Here is a 24,358-nt window from a genome sequence, read left to right as displayed (position 1 = left end):
ATTCCCTACATAGTGCACTACTTTTGCCCAGAGCCCTATGGGCCCTGGTCAAAAGAAGTACACTACATAAGAAATACTTTCAGTTGCCAATTGGGAAGTCATAACTGCTCCAAAGCAGCTGTAGCAATGCCAGCCATGACGAGACACTGTAATAGCAATCTCGAGTTAAGCTTCAGCTGTAATGCAACAAAAATGGGGTAAAGCAAGGCACTGACTGTAGACAACCAATCTGTACAAACTAAAGCCTATCCTAGACCTAGATGGAGGAAAATAAGAAATGATATTCATTCACGCAGCAACATGGAACCGTGTGTGTGTTTGGGTGTTTACAATGTTTGGTCCCCAAGATGGGATGAAATGGTTTTATTTCACTCTGTAATGCTCTGATTCATTCTAAATCTCCTGTGTTATTGGTGCAGCCATGCCTGACAGTTTGTATCTGTGGGCCTCGCACTTACTGACTGACAAGCAAACGGTAAAACACATTGCTTCTGCATCCCGCCATCAAAGCCTCATTAGCCCAGATGAGAAGAAGATGCCAAGCGAGTCAAAGAGAACATTTATGAAAACAAATTCAGTAGAACAGATTGAAGAGAATCCAGGCTCTTCCCATTAAGTGTCTCTTAGCTTTCCTGAAGAGACCAGCCTAAGCCTCCATGCTAACTGTCTTGGAAAACAAAGCCATTTGTTTGGGTAAAATGCTGCTTCCAGCTGCTTGATTGCTTGAAGAATGAGGTCATTATAATATCCCCCTTGCCTCTTTATCCGTGTGAAGCCCCTGGATAAAAGAAATGACCCTCCCTGCATTTGTCATTTGAGCATCACGTTGCTCCAGCTGGGTCGCTAAGCGAGCTTCTGCCTCTCTCTCTGAACCTCCCTCTTTCTCTGGAGTACTTGGAGATCAATAATATAAACACTGTGTGTTTGTGTGCACGTGAGTGCGTGTCTGTCTCTGTGTGTGTTTGTGTCCTTGTGTGGTTACAGTAAGGGTGTTTCTGTTGTGTTAGAGTGTGTGTGTTTTCTGCAAGTAACAACAGCGAGAAGGTTTGATAATACATAATGCAGAGAGAATATTCCCCTTGTGTATTCTTGACCCAGAAACAATAGCACTAAGGATTACCTGTTTAAAAAAATAGGTTCAAATCAAATGTTATTTGTCACATGCTTCAACAGGTGTAGACTAACAGTGAAATGCTAACTTATGGGTCTTTTTTCAACAACGCAGAATTAAGATTTTAAAATAAATAAATAAAATAGATATAGTGAACCAGTGAATAACAAATAACAATGACGAGTAAAAATGACGTGGATATTTACAGGGAATACCAGTACCGAGTTTATGTATGAGGTATTTGAGGTAGTTATGTACATATAGTGGCGGCAGGTAGCCTAGTGGTTAGAGCGTTGGGCCAGTACCCGAAAGGTTGCTGGATCGAATCCCAGGTAAAAATTTTGACAAGGTAAAAATCAGTCTTTCTGGCAGTTAACCCACTGTAAGGTTAAGACAGTAGCAGCAGTGGGTAGCTTGTTTAGAAGAACTGGATTGGGTGTCTGGGATGATGGTGTTGACTAGCCTTTTAAATAATTTAATGACTGTAGATGTGATTGCAACAGGGCAATAGTCATATAGGCAGGTTACCTAGGCGTTCTTGGGCACAGGGACTATGGTGGTAGGCTTGAAACAAGTTGGTATTAGAGACCGGGTCAGGGATAGGTTGAAAATATCAATGAAGACACTTACTAGCTGGTCAGCACATGCGCTTAGTACTAATTATGGTATTCAGTCTGGCCCCCCGGCCTTACAAATGTTAACCTGTTTAAAGGTCTTACTCACATACGCTACAGAGAGAGAGATCACACAGTCGTCTGGAACAGTTGGTGCTCTCATGCATGGTTCAGTGTTGCTTGTGCCACTGACTTAGTTTGGCTTTAATTCCAGTTTAGCTACAAATTAATAACTGATATGTTAGATCCACGTCTCCATCTCAATCAAAAAGTTAAAGAATAGAATAGCAACCGATTAAAACTTTAAATGCACTTTAGATAATATTTAACTTATATTTTTGGTTGAGATGGAGACATGCATCCAACTGGAATTAAAGGCGCCTAAGTCAGTGGCACAGATGGAATTATCCAAGCAGAGGATACATCTCCTTCTAATGTTGATATTTGGTTGGGTTGACAAACACCATTCAATATCACTAAATATCCTTACATTTGAAATCAACCAGAGCTTGAAACCCTAGGCATATTGTATTGTCTATTTTTAGTTGAATTCTGGGTTGATTTGAAACAATATTGATGACTTAGAAAATTCTATATAGGCCTAAATAGTATCATTTATGATATATGAGTGTTAAAATATGGTCACATTTAATGCTCTCTGTTAAACCTACCCCTTGGAATGACTTCGATGGAATCAGTGAATCTAATTCATTTTTAAGTGGAGATCTCTCAACAATGATTCTCACGATAGCACAGTCAGGGACACATATCATAGCTAAGCAGGGCTGGGTTTGGTTAAAACCCTGGATGAGAGACCAAAGGATAGCTATAGATAGATCAATTCTCCAGTAAGAGGTGCTGCCCAGCCTATTGTATTTTGTTCTGATAGAGGATATAATGTTGAAGATCAGACATTGTTTTAAAGGTACAAATTCCACATATTTTAAACAAGGTTTGTTTATATTGAAATTTGGTTACCATGATGACATAATACTGTTGAAATTTCATCCTCAAAACAACCTGTTTAAGTGGATGACTTTTTTTCAAATCCAATGTATTTTCCACGTAGATTCCATGTCACAATATGTTGACAAATTACATTAAAACAACATTGATTCAACCAGTTTGTGTCCAGTGGGATGGATCTGGTCAAAATGAGTGTACTGTGTAGGGAATATGATGCCATTTGGGATGAAGCCTACTGTATGCAACAGGGTGGCATGTAGCCTAGTGGTTAGAGCGTTGTTCTGCCCTTGAACAAGGCAGTTAACCCACTGTTCCTAGGCAGTCATTGTAAATAAGAATTTGTTCTTAACTGACTTGCCTAGTCAAATAAAAATTCAACCAGAATAGGTATGTTTACCTTGCTCATTTAGTGCTTGGCAGAAGCTACTAAAACGAACTGGCTCTGTGTTAAATAACATATACCTACACGGTGATCATTCAGTCCAGCTGGAAAATGAGCTATTCAGTGACTTATTTGGCTTCAGGACATTCTGTAGTGTTCACTGTGGTTTCAAGGTATCAGGTTGAAAAAGCTTCAACCATCTGCAGTGATTTCAAGGAGATAAAGGGGCAGGCAGGGGGATGGGCACAGTCTCAGCTATATCTCCCAATCAATGGTTAGGCTTGGCTGGGTAATCCAGGTGTGAGTTAATCAATACTATGGTACTTAGTTTGCGGAGTAAGGTGAGGATGTTGGGTCCTTGAGGACCACCAAGTGTCTGACAGAACTTTCACGATAATTGATTGAACTAGATTCTTCTCTACCAGAAGAAGAATGGACAGACATCAGGAGGAGGTAAGGCATCCTTTTTTTGAACCATTTCTTTACTTTAGTACAAGTTGAAGAGTAAATATTTGGACACGTTCTGGGAATAGTCTTCACCAGAGACCTTGGAATGATTGCAAGATGTAGTGTCCATGACATGAGCTGTACTGTATGAAACATGGGTCAACAACATGGGCCTCTGACAGGTTTTCTTCATAATTTACTGTTGTGTTTAGTCAAACGCCATGGGGATCCATGTGCTGCTGCTGCACCCTTCCACTCATTAGCTTGACTTCTCTCCTCCATGCCTTCACATGCTGCTGTCTCAGCCCAGCGAGCACACAAAATTGTCTCAATCGTGTTGAACAGCGCTGTGTGCCAAGGATCTGTGGGCCCTTTCATTCTGAACCAGATACCTTGAACTCCATCAAACCTTTTCTCTCAGAACTCTCAGAAGGGGCTCAGATGAAGAGAGAGCATTGAGCGATATAATATAATAATATAATACAAAGCGTTATGAAAGGAAAAACAACCTTTCACAACATATTTTTTTAAATATCTGTTCTTCACTCTGCTTTCAGGCACAATGGCATAACATGTTCTTTGTTGAGAAGCAAAATATCTGTTTTCCTAAATTAACATTGCCCTTGAAAGCAAAGTACTATTCAGGTTTAGAGAAAGGAGAAGAAACAGAAGTAATATCATTATCAGTTGTGTGTATGGTTGACATTCCTGCAAAATGGTTTCTCTCTCTCTCAATACATACACATTGCAATAGTTGTTCCTTTGTTGACTTCCTTTGTATTCTCACATTGCCACTGATATCATTCACTCTCTGTGTACCTGTTAAATATTGCAACAAAAATCATTGTTTTCCTGAGGCACAGTGGTAATTTTGATACAGATGTCTGGACAGCTAATTTGGCCTTGCGTGCCCTTTTGATGGAATTAATGAAAGATTTTCTCTAGCTTTTCTCCCATTTCTCTCCAGTCTTTCTTAAATGCACTAGACTCATGGAGTCCAGGGGAATTGGAATCTGCGGCATTACCTCATCAGAAGCGAAATGAATGGAGTGCTGCAGAGAATGAAGACATTGGGGAGAGATGAGGAGATGAGTGGAACGAACCTGAAATCGCTCATGTTGGATTGAGTGTGTGCTCTGTCTGTCTTGCTGACTGCGGTGGTTCAAGCTCTGCTGCCTGCCTGCCCACTCTCTATCCACTCCCTCCTGTCTCCCTCTAATTAGAAATAGCCACACAAGGGCAATCGAGAAATGAGAATCCTGCCAAAGCTGGCATTTTTCTCCTGTATCTCCCCCTCTCTATTAAAGACAGAACACAGTAGAGTGACACTGTGCACTATGTAAATGTAGAATAGATAGTGTCTGGACTGTTAGGTGTTTGTTAGGGAAAATCCTATGATAGTTAACGTATTAATGGACCACTTATGCCCATGAAATAGGCTATGACTTGTATATATTTTCAGTATCAGCCAGGTGTACGTCTAGGCCAGGGAGAGCACTTGCCACCAGACAGAGCCTGTCTGTCTGTCACAAGAGACAGTCGGAGCTCTGACAGTTAGTCACCTTGTAGTAGAAGTAAATATGAGGGAACTAACTGTCCCTCCAGGTCCCTGTTTCACTGCACAGATGCTGACAGCCAAGGAGTTGCCCATCCAAGACACTGGATGGATCTGCTGCTCTTCAGTTGTACGCACAGTACATGCCCAGTACGTACATGCCCAGGAGGGGTGATAGAGAGAGTTTTTTAAGTATCCTTCCATTCCAGTTGCTGGTCTCAGGGTGAATGGGCTCTACAGGAAGCAGGGAAAATAGTGTCATCTATCTGTTTCTCCAGTAATGCCACCATCACCTCCAGCCATTTCTGTCTACCCTTCCTTCCTTTTTACTGAATGAAACTGTATGGTGATGACGGAGCTCAGTGTCAACTCTATCTCCCAATCAATGGTTAGCCTTGCATGGTGTGAGATGATCAATACTATGGTACTTAGTAAACTGAGGATACTGGGCCCTTAAGGAACACCATAGAGTTCAATTAAGTGTCTGAATGTACATTCAAAATAATTTCATTATCTAGATTTTTTCAAACAAAAGAAGGAGAATGGACAGACATCAGGAGGAGGTAAGCCCAAAACAGTCCATTTAAAAAATGCCAGAAAATAACCACCCTCTTCCCTTTAACTGTTTATTTGAGTGGGGGTAAATCAACCCAGGCATTTTTCCTGAAGACGTATGATTATTTTTTTTAAGTTGGCACCGTCTGTAACATGAGGTATTCCCTCCAAGCAAATCATAAGGGATTTTCCCCTGCAGGTTCTGACAGCATGGCACAATTCCAAAAAAGCACTACAATAAACAAGGAACTCCCCACAATATTGTGCTACAGTTCACGCAAGGCTCTGTGTGCACTACCATGCATCACCACTAAGTGTGCTATGCTGTCACTGGAGTTACAGCACAGTATAGCCTCTGCGGTCTAACCAAGATATGATGTAAATAAATGACAAAATGGAAATGTCACAAAATGCACTTTGAGGTCTTAACACATGTTAATAGATTATGAATCATAGATTGGGGGCGGCAGGTAGCCTAGTGGTTGGAGTGTTGGGCCAGTAACCGAAAGGTTGCCAGATCAAATCCCTGAGCTGACAAGGTAAAAATCTGTCGTATGATTCATAAAATGTATGTTTTTGTCTTTACTGCTCTAACATTAACTGTGGTTGGATTCTTGGTGACTGTGCTCTTCTGAACTACAATGTGTCAACACAGTAACACACTACTCCCCTTAATCACTCTAATCTGAGTTAGCCTCTCTCATTGCTGGAAGATCTGTTGTGCTACATCACAGAGTGTGTGAGGCATCAGCTATTATTACAATACGGGATTGTGAGCCAGTATGCCAGTGCCACATAGTGCACTCCAGGCAGGTGCAGTCCCTGCTTTAGGCTGAACCCACTGAACCTTACTGTCACAAAGGAATCAATCACTCTCTCTCTCTTTCTCTACAAGTCATAGGAGTCATTCCATGTCATTTCAGCAAGCAAAGACACCCACCATCTCAGATTGTTCTGAAATCATTTCTGTAGATACAAACAGGTAATATTGGCATTCATTAAACATTATTTTGTTGAAATTTTATCTCATGGAAATGAAAGTTGCTACACATATTTTCAATATTTTTAATTTTAGCATTGTAATTTCAGATAATGTCCATAACATATCTAGCACTAATATTGGAATCATACTGTTTCACAGTATTACATATTCGCCTATGATTTCTCCCACCGGAGTGACATTTGTTGCCAAATTGGGAAAGCTGTTATGACTTTGTGGCTGGGTTCTCTACATTACATGGTATGGAGAAGTAATACTACAAGCCATAGCTTCACACTACTTGTCAAACATAGAGAACTGGTTTACTGGTTGTTGGGGTGGGATTGGCTTAGGGTAGTGGGTGGCTTTTGACATTTTGTTGCGATTCCTTCATGGCTTACTCATTGGTAGGAAGAAGTTTAGTCCAAATTGGATGTTGGGTACTATATTTATTGAATATTATCTGAATCCTATAAATTCAAATGGCAAATTTGGATGCAATCAATTAGTTTAATTTCTCAGAGATCAAATTATATTTAAACAAAATAATGTTTCAGGAATGCTAATCTTATCTGTCGCTAACTACAGAAACGATTTCAGAACAATCTGAGATGGTAGGTGTCAAAATCCTCTTTCTTGTGTTTTTTTTATGTGGAAGGACCCATATACTAGCCTACAAAGAAGATGTGATTTTAAAGAGGGAAGAGTGCTGTCACTGACATCCCTTGGACCTCTGATCAACAGACTGTGGGCACGGCCTCAAAGCACTGAACAGGGACATGGATTCCCCCGAGCTGGGATTGTGTTGGCAGGCCCCAATTTGGGCTAGGATGCCATGTCCTGTAGCAGCTAGACCCAGGGAAAGGAGTCATCCCCACAGGGGCTGTAAGAGAGGGGGAGAGAAAGAGAGACACCAGCAACAGCCCAGGCCCCATCACTCACACATCACCATCTCGCTGAGTGCCTAGGGGAGAGACCAACAGCATCCCCCTAGGCACAGCTCAGTCTGGTGCTTTATCCCAAATGGTACCATATTCCCTATATAGTGCACTACTTTTAACCAGAGCCAAAAGTAGTACACTATATAGGGAATAGAGTGTCATTTGGTACGTAGCCTGAGCTAGCCTAACACCATCATCAGTCCCCTCTCTGCCTGGCCATGAGATCCAGTGTATATTCAAGGACATTTCAAATTGCTTTATATAAAATGATATTAAAACAAGTGAGCCCTGAAAATATTCTAGATTTCAATGAAAGACACCCTTTATGCTTTTTTATACATGCTTATTTTGGTGTCTACAACATTGAATGTAGCCTTTCATGCTCATGTATTGGCCTAAGCAGCAGCATGCAGGAGGATAACATCCCAGCGCAACCCATCATCACTGAAACAAAAATAGCTCTGTTGAAGGAAACATCTCAGGGGAAATCTTGATGCGTTAATGGATCAAATCTATTGCCGCTACTATCATGCTATTAAAGTTTTGACTGTCTGTGAGCTAGCAGCACTGCGAGAGAATGTGGTCGGGAAGGACAATGACATTCTATCTGGACATTCTGGAAAAAAAGTATTTCAATGATAAAGTAAAGTGACAGGCCAGGCATACATTTTGCGTTTAAAAAGACCTGTAGCTGTGCCTACTTCACTCTTTTAATACCTCATCTGTGCCTTTAGAATGTTATCAGCGTTAAATCATTCAAAGCTGTTAAAGTAGCGATGACTGATTCTGCACCCGAGTGGCGCAGCAGTCTAAGTCACTGCATCGCAGTGCAAGAGTGCATCATTACGGGCTGTATCACATCCGACCGTGATTGTGAGTCCCACAGGGCGGCGCACAATTGGCCCATCGTCTTCCAGGTGTGGCCAAAGTAGGCCGTCATTGTAAATAAGAATTTGTTCTTAACTGACTTGCCTAGTTAAATAAAGGTAAAAATATTCTAACCAATATGCAAACGACTGTATCAGCTATGATCTAAGTGTCAAATGAAACGGCTGCACCATTCTTTTTCTGGTACTGTGCTGTGCTGGGATTGATGGGTGGTTTTTTTAGTTTATATTTCTGCCATGCAGTCCTACCTGTTATAGATGTCGTCATCTTCTCCTCCCCAGCCCCAGTACTCGTTGGGGAAGCCATTGATCTTGAGAAACTGTTTTTTGCTCAGCCCAGAAACCCCGCCAAAGTACCCAGCGTAAGGAAGCCTGCAAGGGGAAAATAACTGTCAAAGTATTGAGGCGGTTGTCAGATTTGAGGTTCATTACAGATCCCGGCCTTTAAAAAAAACAAGCCTGTCAAATATGGATACTCTACTGTATTGCATTCAAGACAACTGAAAATTACAACATAACACATTTTGTATTCATTTGGAGATGGAGAGAGAGCCTTTCTACAGAGCCCCATTGTAATGTTCCACGGTGCAGAAGGTTAGCCGAGTATCATGGCGGGTGCCTGGAGTCTGCCTCAGGCCAGTGGTGAGTGTGTGTGTGTTTGTGACGTCAGACAGAGCCAGCGACAGGGAGCTTTATGTAAAAAGACAACAAGCAAAAAACTAATGAGGACATCTGCTGTAGCAGCAGCCTTCACACAAACAATATAGAGAAAATGTTGTGTGTGTGTGTGTGTCCTTGTATGCGTGCATCCGTGTCTGTGTGTGTGTGCTTGCATGTGTGTTTCTAAGCAGCCTATTTGCTGGAGGATGTGTGAGTCATTAGAGAAAGTAATGTTGTAGCCAGGAGAAAGCCCCTCTAGTGTGAATTCCATATAGTTTAGAAATGGGATTATCATCACAGTTTATTGATATTAGCAGTCAACGCTGGTGCATTGAGGGACTTGCATAAGATGTTTAGCAAAAAGGCTGCTTAGTCCACATGCACTGGAAACAAAGCCTGGCTAGATGCTGAGGAATTGTGTTCAATAAATCTGTCACAAATTACACAGCAATTTTAATTGCATATCCAAGCAGGTCAAATGGCATTGGGGTGAATTTGTCTGTTAGGCATGAGTGTGTTCAGGGCTTTTTGTAACTATATTGCCAATTTGAAGGCTATAAAGTATGTGGATAGGGCTGAGTTAGATGTGGGAAAAGGCTCACTTTAACTCAGGCTGTGGGTGTCAGTGTTCAGTAGGGGCAGGACACATTCACTGGATAAAGTTGTGGGTATTCAATTCGACATTAAAATGCTTGTGTTATCAACAGCAGGTAAAGTTATTTGTAAAATGATACCACCAAAAATATGTCTTGACTGCTGACATTAACAAAAGTGATATATATATGAATAATGTGTTAGGATCGGGTTGCTCTTTGGCCCCATACAGAAAACGAAACCTCAGAGAGCGCGGGCGGATTCCAATGAAAGACAGAGGGAAAGTTCATCTTAAAGTCAGTCAAATGAACTGGGGATGAGTCTCCAACAGTACTTTTGGTTACATCATCCTGTACAGATCACGTGTGCAGTCCCAAAACAATACCTTCAAACTTTTATATGAGTACTATCCCCTTTCCAAATGAATAAGCTTAAGATGGTAGGAGAATAGGCTCAGAAAATGAATAACAGATTTATTTTAGAGTAAATATACATGGGAGTGAGGGTACACAATAGAATCGACCTACCTAAAGCCAAACTTGTCCATAGCGATGGCAAAGTGTCGTGGCTGGTCGTAACAGTGGTAGAGGTTACGGTCGTCCATAGGGATGAGGTCCACGTCGCTGAAGATGAAGCAGTCATACTCTGCATCCTTCAGGGCCTCGGTGTAGCCCACGTTCAGGAGCTTGGCTCTGTTGAAGGTTTCCTCACCAAGCTGCAAGATAACACCGGGAAAAAAACTGGTCGGAAACTGATGGACACTGAGATTTACGTGAATTCAGTTATATTTTTGCCATAGTTCATAATGGGTTCTGAAGGATAAATTTGCAAGCCTCAAATGAACGTGTTGATTGATGGTCCTGTCAGACCATGTTGTGCATAAGGACAGTTTAGACAAAGGTCCATGTTGTGCATAAGGACAATTTAGACAACGGTCCATGTTGTGCATAAGGACAGTTTAGACAAAGGTCCATGTTGTGCATAAGGACAGTTTAGACAAAGTTTTGTGCAGACAAAGGTCCATGTTGTGCATAAGGACAGTTTAGACAAAGGTCCATGTTGTGCATAAGGACAGTTTAGACAAAGGTCCATGTTGTGCATAAGGACAGTTTAGACAAAGGTCCATGTTGTGCATAAGGACAGTTTAGCCAAAGGTCCATGTTGTGCATAAGGACAGTTTAGACAAAGGTCCATGTTGTGCATAAGGACAGTTTAGCCAAAGGTCCATGTTGTGCATAAGGACAGTTTAGACAAAGGTCCATGTTGTGCATAAGGACAGTTTAGACAAAGGTCCATGTTGTGCATAAGGACAGTTTAGACAAAGGTCCACGTTGTTAAGAACTCCACAGGAATAATGGCCGTCATTAAATGTCTGACAACTAAAAATAAACAATGTTACGGAAAGAAAAATGACACATCACAACATGTTTCGCTTATTTTGATTACAGGTCCAATCAGAGTGTCGCAGGTCAAGTACCGTACCAGTTTAAACATTTGAACTCATAATCTAGTTCAACACATAATCCCTTGTAATCCTGTAATACCTGAGATGCAACCAAATAATCCTCAGGTAAAATCTGTTGTTACAAATCCACTGGCACTGGCATTCCAAACACGAGGAGACACGAGGAGCACATTAACTTGGTACAAACATATCGCTGAGGACAGTTATCAGTAAAATGAGATCAACAAGGTCAACACCTTTGTTTATATATATTTCAACCTATATTGGCTTCATAAAAATCTGTTTTTAGATTTAACGTAGCTAAGAGCTGTATAATACATTAAAAACATATTTTTCGTCTTTAAAAAAGTAGGAAACAGGGCCTCCCGGGTGGCGCAGTGGTCCAGGGCACTGCATCGCAGCGCTAGCTGTGCCACGGAGGACGCATGGCTTTCGACCTTCGTCTCTCCCGAGCCCGTACGGGAGTTGTAGCGATGAGACAAGATAGTAATTACTAACAATTGGACACCACGAAATTGGGGAGAAAAGGGGGTAAAAAATGTAAAAATATATATATATATATTTAAAGTAGGAAACAAAAATATTCTGTTACAAACTTCTTGCAGAGAAGATGATGTGTCTCTCTTTTGCAATATCTGGTTCCAATCAATACTCATGTTCATTTTAATATTTTCAGTGGCACAAAAAATGGAACATTAGAGACTTGCGGCTTTATCCCACAGACAAAGACAGATAAGGTAATATATCTTTAAAATGCCAAATTGCCTTTTTTCTCCTCCAGTTGGTGAGCTCATTAAACAATATTGAAGTCATTCTTATTGCTTTAATAAGAGACGTTCCCCCTGAACCACCAGGCATCGCAAACGGAGCTGCATATCTTATGTAATCACAAGGCTGTGAGGAACATTCACATCCATAAAAAGGGACGATAGGACTGCACACCCACCATTCTGCCACCACAGAAGAAGAGTGCTGGTGTTAGGATGATAGGGTCAGGAGACATGGGTTTTAAACAGATGGTTAGAGAGTCTGAATGGGACCTGCTAATCAAGCAAATCTCATCACTCAGCACAACAACAGAAAGTTCCTGACTTTTTTTCTGGGTTATTCTGAAATATTAATTGTCCAATATTTCATGCATTTCAGCGTCAGATTCAGCTTCAGGTTGGAAAAGGTTTTCATGTTAATTCTTGTGCTTAACCTTCACCAGCAGACATGGATCTGTCTGTGTTGTCAATCTACAAAAAGTAACCTTGAATGAAAAGAGACTGGCAGGAGCCTTAAGGTGAGGGGATTCCTAACTATTGACAGAATAAGGAGGAGCTAGAAATGTATGTTTTTTTTATCATTCCAAAATTCTAACTATAGTACATCCAAAAATGACTGATGATGGGGCGTATGGTACTGTCCAATCCACCATTACCTTCAGCCCATACCTGACAGACGCATCCGTAGAAACTCCACAACTTCCAAGAACAGGAGACAGAGAGATAACTTTCCCTTCCATCTTACAGTATTGTCCTGTCCTGCCTCTCTCTGGCAGCTCAGTGGTGTTCTCTCTATACATGCCCTGTGAGAGGCAATCAACCCCATTATCTTTATCTGATAATCACCAGGATAACTCATCAGGGCTCTCCCTCTGTATCGCCACTGTGTTGCCACGCCGACGCTGTCTCCCTCCAACTCTCCCAGCTGGCTGACCGACCGCAGTCACAGTCAGATGTACCTGGACAGTTGCTATGGAGACAGATTAGGTCCAACCCTCAGACCCAGCGATGCCTGGGTCATTCTTGAGTGATTGCATTCAGCATTGTCGGACGGACTGCCGCCGTGCGCTGAGTTTATCAGTCCCCAGCAGACTGACCCTATCACCCATTGCTGCTATCAATGCAGGGTGAGGGAGGTCACCAGTGAGAACTAAACTAGATTGAGGGCCGTCGCACGCGCGCGCGTGTGTGTGTGTGTGTGTGTGTGTGTGTGTGTGTGTGTGTGTGTGTGTGTGTGTGTGTGTGTGTGTGTGTGTGTGTGTGTGTGTGTGTGTGTGTGTGTGTGTGTGTGTGTGTGTGTGTGTGTGTGTGTGTGTGTGTGTGTGTGTGTGTGTGTGTGTGTGTGTGTGTGTGTGTGTGTAAGGGAACAAGTGGCATAATAAGGTAAAGCATGACACTATCAGATAAAACTCAAATATGCACTCTGTTTTAAGATGATTCACTGTTCAATATCTAACAACTTGCTGATGTTGTTTTTGTAAACTACAGTATCTTTGATTTGGGGGCGTGATCTCCTCTTCACATCAACATCTAGAATTCTAACACGCTCATTAAAGCCCCATTAGCATTTGCTTTCATAATAACCATATTCCACCATAGCATTGGCTTTATGAAAGGCTCTTACAAGAGAGAGGTGCTGGCTGGCGAAGGGCCAGGCTAACTCATTTCCAGTAATGAATCAGGGCTATTGAAGCAAAGGCAATTCCTGTCATAATAAAGGCTACGCACTCCAGGGAATTCAATTGGAGGTTCTCTTTGTCTCATCAATAGCTTTACATCGCACATCACACTGGAGGAACATGACAAAACAGGCCATAAAATACTGTGCGAGACATAAGACATGGACAAGCACGCAATTATCTCACGAAGCCACTGAGGCACGCAGTACATGTACACACATCGATCCAACAGCATGCTCCACTCTGATGCTGTGCTGCTGCATAAGATGCATAGCTGGTCGAATGTAAAGCAGAGAGATTAGAAGTAGCACAGGCATTCCAACATGAAAGTCAATATCAAATGGTTTGACATATTGGGCCTATCTATCTTAAGATGAATACATTAACTGCAAGTCGCTCTGGAAAAGAGCATCTGCTAAATTACTCAAATGCAAAATGTAATTCAAAACCTCCCTTGAGGATTAAAGAGATCATGGGACAAAACATAAAACATAGTGTATGCATTAAAGGAACTATGGCTAGGTACTGTGCAGCAGGAATGCACACTGATAAACAAGCAGACTGTAGCATTTGGAATGTTGTGACATGACAGCATAGGTCACAGTAGCTTTATGGGAGGTTTGGTGGCATGTGTCACTCAGTGCAGATCAGCACACATCATACAGTCATCCAGGCAGCGACAGCCAACCAGGACTGTCCTTCACTCACTGTGTTGTTCTCAAATGGCTTCGGCCAACATGTCCCTGAATTAGACTGGGACTAGCAGCACTCAGGCCATGGGGAGCAGGTGGTAACTGCCACATCACAAAGGCAGGAGTCACAGGAGTCAGACGTGCCAAATGATCACGGAGGTGGAAAGAGAGGATTTACTGGACCACTCTCAACAGTTTGACAAGCTGAGCCAAGACATTGTACATTGTTGCATTATTAGGAGGATGTTCCATGTTAACTGGGCCAGGTGCCTGTGGATGACTCTCTGGGTGGGTGAGTCACGCATAGTGTTGATGGCTTCAAATCACTTTGTATTAGGAGCAATTGGGCACAAGCTGCCTCGCAATAATACTGACGGAGGCTCCTCAAATCCCCCTGTCACTGTGAGTTATACCCCCGTTCGTTGGTGTTATTGCTGCTAAGAGAAGAAAAAAACATTTGGGGCTTCTGCTGTGTAAGCATGCACGACATGCACGACATGCACGACAAGCCCTGCTAATTTGATTGCGATGTTCTCGTATCTGTCCGGATGCATTAAGCATATATGGCATGAAAAGATCGCTTATCCTTCCATTTCCTTTTAAGGCAGCTCTACACATGCAACTAACTGGATCTCATGCGAGCATGCCACAAAACATTTGGAACTATCATTAACAACATCCCACAAAGAAGGACATTTCTGCTGTAGTATTGGTATACATGAGATATTGAATGAAACAAACTACTAGCCTAGATGTGGTCCACATCAGCAAACAATGTATTTCTTGGTTTTACTGTAGGTGTGTGTGAAAGCTCCTTTAATGACCTCGGATAGTCAACTGAACATGAAAAGACTTCCCCCCCAATCAGAGAAACCAGCTAACATCTCTTTGATAGCTGATTAAAGAATAGATGTACCAGAACTGTAATCTCATATCCCTTTCCATTACCAACTGCAACATGATACACGAAGTATTATGAAAGAGCATATTCTACTCTTAGGGAAGAGAGAGTGAGAGAGAGAGAGAGAGAGAGAGAGAGAGAGAGAGAGAGAGAGAGAGAGAGAGAGAGAGACAGGGAGAGAGAAAGAGAGAGAGGAAGACAGAGAGAAAGAGAGAGAGAGACAGAGAGAGAGAGAGAAAGAGACAGAGACAGAGGCAGAGACAGAGAGAGAGAGACAGAGAGAGACAGAGAGAGAGAGAGAGAGAGAGAGAGGAGAAGAGAGAGAGAGAGAGAGAGAGAGAGAGAGAGAGAGAGAGAGAGAGAGAGAGAGAGAGAGAGAGAGAGAGAGAGAGAGAGAGAGAAAGAGAGAGAAAGACAGAGAGAAAGAGAGAGAGAGAGAGAGAGAGAGAGAGAGAGAGACAGAGAGAGAGACAGAGAGAGAGACAGAGAGAGAGAGAGAGAGAGAGAGAGAGAGAGAGAGAGAGAGAGAGAGAGAGAGAGAGAGAGAGAGAGAGAGAGAGAGAGAGAGAGAGAGAGAGAGAGAGAAAGAGAGAGAGAGAGACAGAGAGAGAGAGAGAGAGACAGAGAGAGAGAAAGAGAGAGAGAAGACAGAGAGAGAGAGAGAGAGAGACAGAGAGAGAGAGAGAGAGAGAGAGACAGAGACAGAGACAGAGAGAGACAGAGAGAGAGACAGAGAGAGAGAGAGAGAGAGAGAGAGAGAGAGAGAGAGAGAGAGAGAGAGAGAGAGAGAGAGAGAGAGAGAGAGAGAGAGAGAGAGAGAAGAGACAGAGAGAGACAGAGACAGAGAGAGAGAGAGAGAGAGAGAGAGAGAGAGAGAGAGAGAGAGAGAGAGAGAGAGAGAGAGAGGGAAATTCTGTTTTGCATGGCTTCGTTGATCAACAGACACCATTGTAGGATAAAGTATCTCATGGAAAGAACTGGGGGGAGAAATGATCCAACAGGGAAAAGCGACACAGGACAAAATACTCTTGAGAAGTACACAAGATGAGAGTTTTCAGACGTCTCTTCCATTGGACATGTGATATGAATATCAATCCAAACTAATTAAACCTGTTAGTTATACATGGCCTGGTTTGAAATTGTAACAGATATTAGCAAAATGGAGCAGTCTCCAACTCATCGGCTGTAGTGTGATTAACACACCATGGCTTCCACTTGGGCATTCTCCCAAATGGCACCCTATTCCCTAACAAAGTGCACTACTTTTGACCAGGGCCCATAAGGATCTGGTAAAAAGTAGTGCACTGTGTAGGGAATAGGATGCCATTTGGGACATACGCTTGGTTATTAACTGGTGCAGTGAGATACTGATAAGGCTTTTACTGGGCCGAGGGAACATAAATCACCTATTTGTAAATAAACATGGTTGATAAAGAGATAGTGCCTGTATGATGTATTAGGAATTTTAAAACTGTTGTTTATTCATGACCATACATACAGGGTCAATAGATTTTGAGACAGCAGCAGGGACGTCATGCACCCATGGTTTTAGAGGGGCACAAAGTACGTGAGAATGGATGGGGTTGGAGAATTTTACATTTTTCAAACACCTGAAACAGATTTTTCCTGCAATCTAGAGCCATAATCATAATACCTAATTGTATATAAAAATATATGTATTTTACCTGTTCAAATGCCATTTTAATGAGGATGTCATTCTGACTGTTGTAAATCACACATTTCAATATAATGCACTAACATGCCTAGGATACTAGACCAACCAAACAGGATGCTAGGCCAACCAAACAGGATGCTAGGCAAACCAAACAGGATACTAGGCCAACCACACAGGATGCTAGGCAAACCAAACAGGATACTAGGCCAACCACACAGGATGCAAGGCCAACCAAACAGGATGCTAGGCCAACCAAACAGGATGCTAGGCAAACCAAACAGGATACTAGGCCAACCAAACAGGATGCTAGGCCAACAAAACAGGATGCTAGGCAAACCAAACAGGATACTAGGCCAACCAAACAGGATGCTAGGCCAACAAAACAGGATGCTAGGCCAACCAAACAGGATGCTAGGCCAACAAAACAGGATGCTAGGCCAACCAAACAGGATGCTAGGCTAACCAAACAGGATGCTAGGTTAACCACACAGGATGCTAGGCTAACCAAACAGGATGATAGGCCAACCACACAGGATTTGTTTCTCTTCCAGGATGGAAGGTGGAGAGAGTTGATGGACTCCTCTCTCTGTGGTGGATGGATGGCTTGCTGTTAAACGACTGGATGGTTTACTTTCAACCATGTCCCCTGAGCCGGAAACAACTACTATGTTTTACTGTAGCATGTAGACTTGATCTATCTATCTGATGACATGCAAGTGTCTCTCTACTGTCTCTGTTTGACGAAGATGTTGGCAAAGGGATTTCCTCCCTATCTTTTCCATTTCCATTTTAGAGCATAACTATAACATAGCTCCTCATGATACATGCATAACTCTGGATCAACTACAGTACAGTTGGTACTTTAAATTGTTATCTGTATCCCAAATGGCACCCTATTCCCTAAATAGTGTACTACTTTTGATCAGGCTTTGGTAGCGCACTATGTAAGGAATATGGTGACATTTCTGACACAACCCTACTGCTAGTACTGTAGTATTCCATTTGTTAATTAAAATACTGTCCACAAGAGCTTTTATAAGAACTGCCTATTCATTCCCCTTCACAGAGATAGGAGAAATTGAATAGGAATGCCACTCTCTTAAATTAACCTGTTAACTGGATAAAAAAAGGATGTTGTTATCCCCCACATTGACCACATTCACCCCCCAAAAAAGATACAAATATATATGTTTTGTCATCACATAGGTGGAATAAAATGTGTTGTTTTACAGGGTCAGCCTCCTTGCTCAAGGGCACATAGACAGATTGAATAACTGTAGCACTCTTTTCACTTCAGTAAACCGGAGACTTGACTTTACAAATGAAACGTGGTTGGAAGATGTGTAACTATCCTCCTAGTACATAGGGTTGCAAAGGGTCGGAAACTTTCCGATACATTTCTGAAATATTTCATGGGAAGTTAAACCCTGGAATTTGGGGAATTCTGCTTAAATTCATCAAAAATGTTAGCTTACAACAGTCAACCTTTTTTGTGGGATACACATAAGGCAATTCTAGGTCTTGTGGCATATCTTGGATAAACTATCCCCAATTCAATGGAACTGCAACCCTCTGCATGCACATGGCATTCTTCCATCACATGTACAGCTGATTCTCAAGATCTTGCAAACTAATGAGATGCTATTGAGCCCACACTACTACACTGTCTGAGCCAAGGACCACATGCTTTCTGGTAAGTTTTGATTACAATACTGGGTGGGGTGAATATATTTTATATGACATACATAATTTTTTGTTAACTAGTAAATAGTAGCCTACAGCAAAGTGTGTTTAAATCATTTCTAATTTGTTAACAATTTCTGATAGTTTGTTTTTGCTACCATGTGGGTTTTAGCTTGCTTGAGCTTGCTAACTGAGGAGTGTTTGCTTTGAAAAGAAGATCGACGACATCCGATCCTCGTTTGCTAAGTCAAACAACACCGCTGGTTCTGCTCACACTGCCCTACCCTGTGCTCTGACCTCTTTCTCCCCTCTCTCTCCAGATGAAATCTCGCGTCTTGTGACGGCCGGCCGCCCAACAACCTGCCCGCTCGACCCTATCCCCTCCTCTCTTCTCCAGACCATTTCCGGAGACCTTCTCCCTTACCTCACCTCGCTCATCAACTTATCCCTGACCGCTGGCTACGTCCCTTCCGTCTTCAAGAGAGCGAGAGTTGCACCCCTTCTGAAAAAACCTACACTCGATCCCTCCGATGTCAACAACTACAGACCAGTATCCCTTCTTTCTTTTCTCTCCAAAACTCTTGAACGTGCCGTCCTTGGTCAGCTCTCCCGCTATCTCTCTCAGAATGACCTTCTTGATCCAAATCAGTCAGGTTTCAAGACTAGTCATTCAACTGCTGCTCTTCTCTGTATCACGGAGGCGCTCCGCACCGCTAAAGCTAACTCTCTCTCCTCTGCTCTCATCCTTCTAGACCTATCGGCTGCCTTCGATACTGTGAACCATCAGATCCTCCTCTCCACCCTCTCCGAGTTGGGCATCTCCGGCGCGGCCCACGCTTGGATTGCGTCCTACCTGACAGGTCGCTCCTACCAGGTGGCGTGGCGAGAATCTGTCTCCTCACCACGCGCTCTCACCACTGGTGTCCCCCAGGGCTCTGTTCTAGGCCCTCTCCTATTCTCGCTATACACCAAGTCACTTGGCTCTGTCATAACCTCACATGGTCTCTCCTATCATTGCTATGCAGACGACACACAATTAATCTTCTCCTTTCCCCCTTCTGATGACCAGGTGGCGAATCGCATCTCTGCATGTCTGGCAGACATATCAGTGTGGATGACGGATCACCACCTCAAGCTGAACTTCGGCAAGACGGAGCTGCTCTTCCTCCCGGGGAAGCACCCACTGACTGCCCGTTCCATGATCTCGCCATCACGGTTGACAACTCCATTGTGTCCTCCTCCCAGAGCGCTAAGAACCTTGGCGTGATCCTGGACAACAAACTGTCGTTCTCAACTAACATCAAGGCGGTGGCCCGTTCCTGTAGGTTCATGCTCTACAACATCCGCAGAGTACGACCCTGCCTCACACAGGAAGCGGCGCAGGTCCTAATCCAGGCACTTGTCATCTCCCGTCTGGATTACTGCAACTCGCTGTTGGCTGGGCTCCCTGCCTGTGCCATTAAACCCCTACAACTCATCCAGAACGCCGCAGCCCGTCTAGTGTTCAACCTTCCCAAGTTCTCTCACGTCACCCCGCTCCTCCGCTCTCTCCACTGGCTTCCAGTTGAAGCTCGCATCCGCTACAAGACCATGGTGCTTGCCTACGGAGCTGTGAGGGGAACGGCACCTCAGTACCTCCAGGCTCTGATCAGGCCCTACACCCAAATAAGGGCACTGCGTTCATCCACCTCTGGCCTGCTCGCCTCCCTACCACTGAGGAAGTACAGTTCCCGCTCAGCTCAGTCAAAACTGTTCGCTGCTCTGGCTCCCCAATGGTGGAACAAACTCCCTCACGACGCCAGGACAGCGGAGTCAATCACCACCTTCCGGAGACACCTGAAACCCCACCTCTTTAAGGAATACCTAGGATAGGATAAAGTAATCCTTCTCACCCCCCTTAAAATATTTAGATGCACTATTGTAAAGTGGTTGTTCCACTGGATGTCATAAGGTGAATGCACCAATTTGTAAGTCGCTCTGGATAAGAGCGTCTGCTAAATGACTTAAATGTAAATGTAAATGTAGACACACCGGTCTCTACATTGCAGATGAGCTGAAGGTAGTCATCAATGACCTTGGACCACAGAAGGTATTTGCACTGGTGACAGACAATGCTGCACACATGAAGGCTGCTTGGTCTAAAGTGGAGGAGTCCTACCCTCACATCACACCCATTGGCTGTGCTGCTCATGCATTGAATCTGCTCCTCAAGGACATCATGGCACTGAAAACAATGGATACACTCTACAAGAGAGCCAAGGAAATGGTTAGGTATGTGAAGGCTCATCCAGTTATAGCAGAAATCTACCTCACCAAGCAAAGTGAGAAGAATAAGAGCACCACATTAATTATATTAACGACTAGAGAGAACATTGTATGAAATCATGTTCCTCATGATGTGTTCCAAGCACAAATCATCTCAATGTAGTCCAGGGAGAGAGTCCAGGGAGAGAGGAAGACAACCAAAGCTTTAGTTTCTAGATTATCATTTTACAGAACGTTTTTGGGAGACGCGATGGATCTTTGGGGACCATTCAATATTCCTTTTATTTTGTTGTTCAGTGAAATCATCCCATGTGAAGAGTCAACTCATTTAATTAAAGATAAATTCGTAACAAAATAGTTTACAAAAAAATTATATTAGAAAGATTTAATCATTTGCAATTATCTCTACTTATGATAAGGTCAAATGTTTATGTTTCTGTCTCCATATGATATGGTAAATATATCCAATGTAAAAAACCATCTACATTTAATTGGTATTATTATTAATTTGTATATATTTCCGTTAATTCCCATATATTCCCATTAATTCCCATGGAAAGATTCCACCTCTGAATATTCCCCAAAATGTGCAACCCTACTAGTACCTTCAGGCCTATGCACAGATACATAATTAGAAATTCAGCTCCATGTCTGTGAAAATCCTCACATTAGTCAAGATGAGAGCGTCTACACCTGGGCGAGCAGCAGTCTTTGCAGGAGCACATGTAGTAGTACTATCAGAATGATACGAATGTAAATGAATACTGTACTTGGTCCCAGTGGTGAGCATTGGAACATGACCAAGAGCCTTCAGAATGCTCTCTTTCATTATTCCAAGAGCATCTGTCTCATCATGTCTTGTGTTGCTTTACACCATGTGTTGAGAATCATTGAAATAGAGAATCATCATTCTATTAACGACGAGAGAGAACATTGTATGAAATCGTGTTCCTCATGATGTGTTCCAAGCACAAATCATCTCAATGTAGTCAAATGGTGTGCTGGTAAATATATCCTACCTGGGAAAATCTAAACACATTCTGTCAACTATATCATAATTGCAGTATGTTATTACTGTAAATCCAATATCGTACTGTTTATTGAATGTTTGAGCCTGGGTATTTTATTATTCTTTTTTTATGGATTTACTCAGACTGGCAAAATGTGTTTTGGTAAGGGTACAGAGTGGTGTATATAAAACAGACGCATTCTGTACTGAGTATTCTGGCTTCATACCCGTCATAAAATATTGGAGTTGTGAACATGAAGCTATTGATGCATTTGCTGGGTGGTTGAAGGGGGATCCTTGCATGGCAGGATTTGATTCCATTTCCTTCCTTTGTAAATTGATTTCACCTGAACTGTGTCAATTCTCAGTGCCCTGGACAACAATGTGATTGGATGGGGGTAGCCTAAATCCTTTTATATATTTATCTCAGGTCAGTCTATAATTAAAGCATGATAAAAGCTGACCAATTTACCACTGCTTTAAAGGTCAGCAATATGGAGAACAAACAATGGCTACGTCTCACATGGCATGCTAGTGCCTTTAAAGTGCACTACGTTTGACGAATCGAATGCGAAAGTGCACTTAAAGCTTCTTGTCTACGTCAACTTTGTAGTGCACTATAAAGGGAATAGGATGCCATTTGGGACACAGCTCTCCTACTGTGGCCCCTGCTGTCTATAGCAACTCTCAGTATGGACAGTTTAGATAGGTTAACCCCCAGTTCCATAGCCGCAGGAGCCCAGAGCAGTCTGCTGCCTGTGTGTCCACCTCGACAACCTCAGTGTCAGAATGGTAACAACGCAACGCATTCTGTCCACCTACAGTAGACAAACTCACCGTCAGAATGGAGAGCCAACGGCCCTGCAGCCAAACATACTGCAGTGTGGACACTTTACTACAAGCAATGGAAGGAGATGCCATCCATGGTTGGTGTTAACCCTTGTCAAATGTTATCACTTTGTTGGCATCATCATGCATGCTGCGTTCGCAGGATTTTCCTACTGATTTGTGTTTGACCAATCAAATATTTAAATAGTAAATCCACTCTCTTCAGTTGAGCAGACCCCAGACATTTTTAGATGGTTCATTATTAATATTCTGCACAATAAAAAGACAAAAGAAGCTGCATCCAACATGTGCATTAGACATTATTAACAACATCAATACATGTTCCAATAACCACGAGTGAATAAAGCTGTCTCACAATCTAAAATGTAATTTTGTAAATGTCAAAAGTGACATTGAGAAAAATGTCAAAAGTGACACTGAGTGCACAAAACATTAAGAACACTTTCCTATTTATGATTTGTCCCCCCCCCCCCCTTCACCTTCAGAACAGCCTCAATTTGTCAGAGCATGGACTCTACAAGGTGTCGGAAACCTTTCAAAAAGTGATGCTGGCCACTGTTGACTCAAATGCTTTCCATAGTTTTGTCAAGTTGGCTGGATGTCCTTTGGGTGGTGGACCATTCTTGATACGCACAGGAAACTGTTGAGCACAAAAAACCCAGCAGCGTGGCAGTTCTTGACACAAACCGGTGCACCTGGCATCTACTACCATACCCCATTCAAAGGCCCTTCAATATTTATACTATCCATGTCTCAATTGTCTCAAGGCTTAACAATCCTTCTTTAACCTGTCTCCTCCCCTTCATCTACACTGATTGAGGTGGATTTAACAAGCGACATCAATAAGGGATCATAGCTTTCACCTAGATTCAGCTGGTCAGTCTATAACATGGTGTTCTTAATGTTTTGTACACCCAGTGTATAAAGAAAGAGGACATTAGGCAATTAAATAATTAGTCTTTGATTTTCTAAATGGACCTCATTCTGCTCCAACCACCAGTAATAGGATTGTGTATTTAAACCCTTGTGTGTGTGTGTGTGTGTGTGTGTGTGTGTGTGTGTGTGTGTGTGTGTGTGTGTGTGTGTGTGTGTGTGTGTGTGTGTGTGTGTGTGTGTGTGTGTGTGTGTGTGTGTGTGTGTGTGTGTGTGTGTGTGTGTGTGTGTGTGTGTGTGTGTGTGTGTGTGTGTGTGTGAGAGAGTGTGAATAGCAGGATTTACAGTTAGTTGACACTGCTTTTACACTTTAATTACCCATCCAATTACACTGAATAAAACAGGGAAGTGCACACACACAATTTAATAAATTGATGGCATGACTCCACTTCTATCCATAAATGACATGGATTCAAGAATGGCAAATGCCATTAGAAAAATCTAACAACTAAGACCCAAAGTAGTACTTAGGAGATAGAAGGATAGAAGATCCATCCGTTACAATGACACTAGGATTTCATGAATTACATGAATATGACGTAACTAGACCATTGTAGGTTTGAGCTAGTTAGATGTGTCCTTTGTTGTTGAATAGAAACAGAACCGGATGAATTCAATGCTTAACATGACTCCCCTTAGAGAGTATTGGAGCTTCAGATTAAATTGCTACTTCAAATCTAACATCAAACAACAAAGCATGTCAGGTATATCATAAAATACGTCTAGAAACTTGAATCATTAGTGCAGCT

The 24,358-nt window shown here is 42.5% G+C and overlaps 1 protein-coding gene across 1 annotated transcript in view; it reads right to left on the bottom strand.

Moving 5' to 3' along the window:
- Positions 1-24,358, bottom strand: part of LOC124009391 (beta-1,4-galactosyltransferase 2-like) — a 162,360-nt gene that overhangs the window by 18,110 nt on the left and 119,892 nt on the right. Inside the window, exons 4-5 of the mRNA XM_046321184.1 lie at positions 10,219-10,406; positions 8,687-8,809 (exon numbers count right to left, since the gene is read on the bottom strand). Coding sequence (XP_046177140.1) covers positions 8,687-8,809; positions 10,219-10,406 — 311 coding nt within the window. The remainder of the gene's footprint in view (positions 1-8,686; positions 8,810-10,218; positions 10,407-24,358) is intronic.

This window comes from Oncorhynchus gorbuscha, linkage group LG22 (genome assembly GCF_021184085.1).
Source record: "Oncorhynchus gorbuscha isolate QuinsamMale2020 ecotype Even-year linkage group LG22, OgorEven_v1.0, whole genome shotgun sequence".
Lineage (NCBI taxonomy): Eukaryota > Metazoa > Chordata > Actinopteri > Salmoniformes > Salmonidae > Oncorhynchus > Oncorhynchus gorbuscha.
Note: the sequence above shows the minus strand (reverse complement) of the source record. Positions and strands in the feature narration are given on the sequence as shown.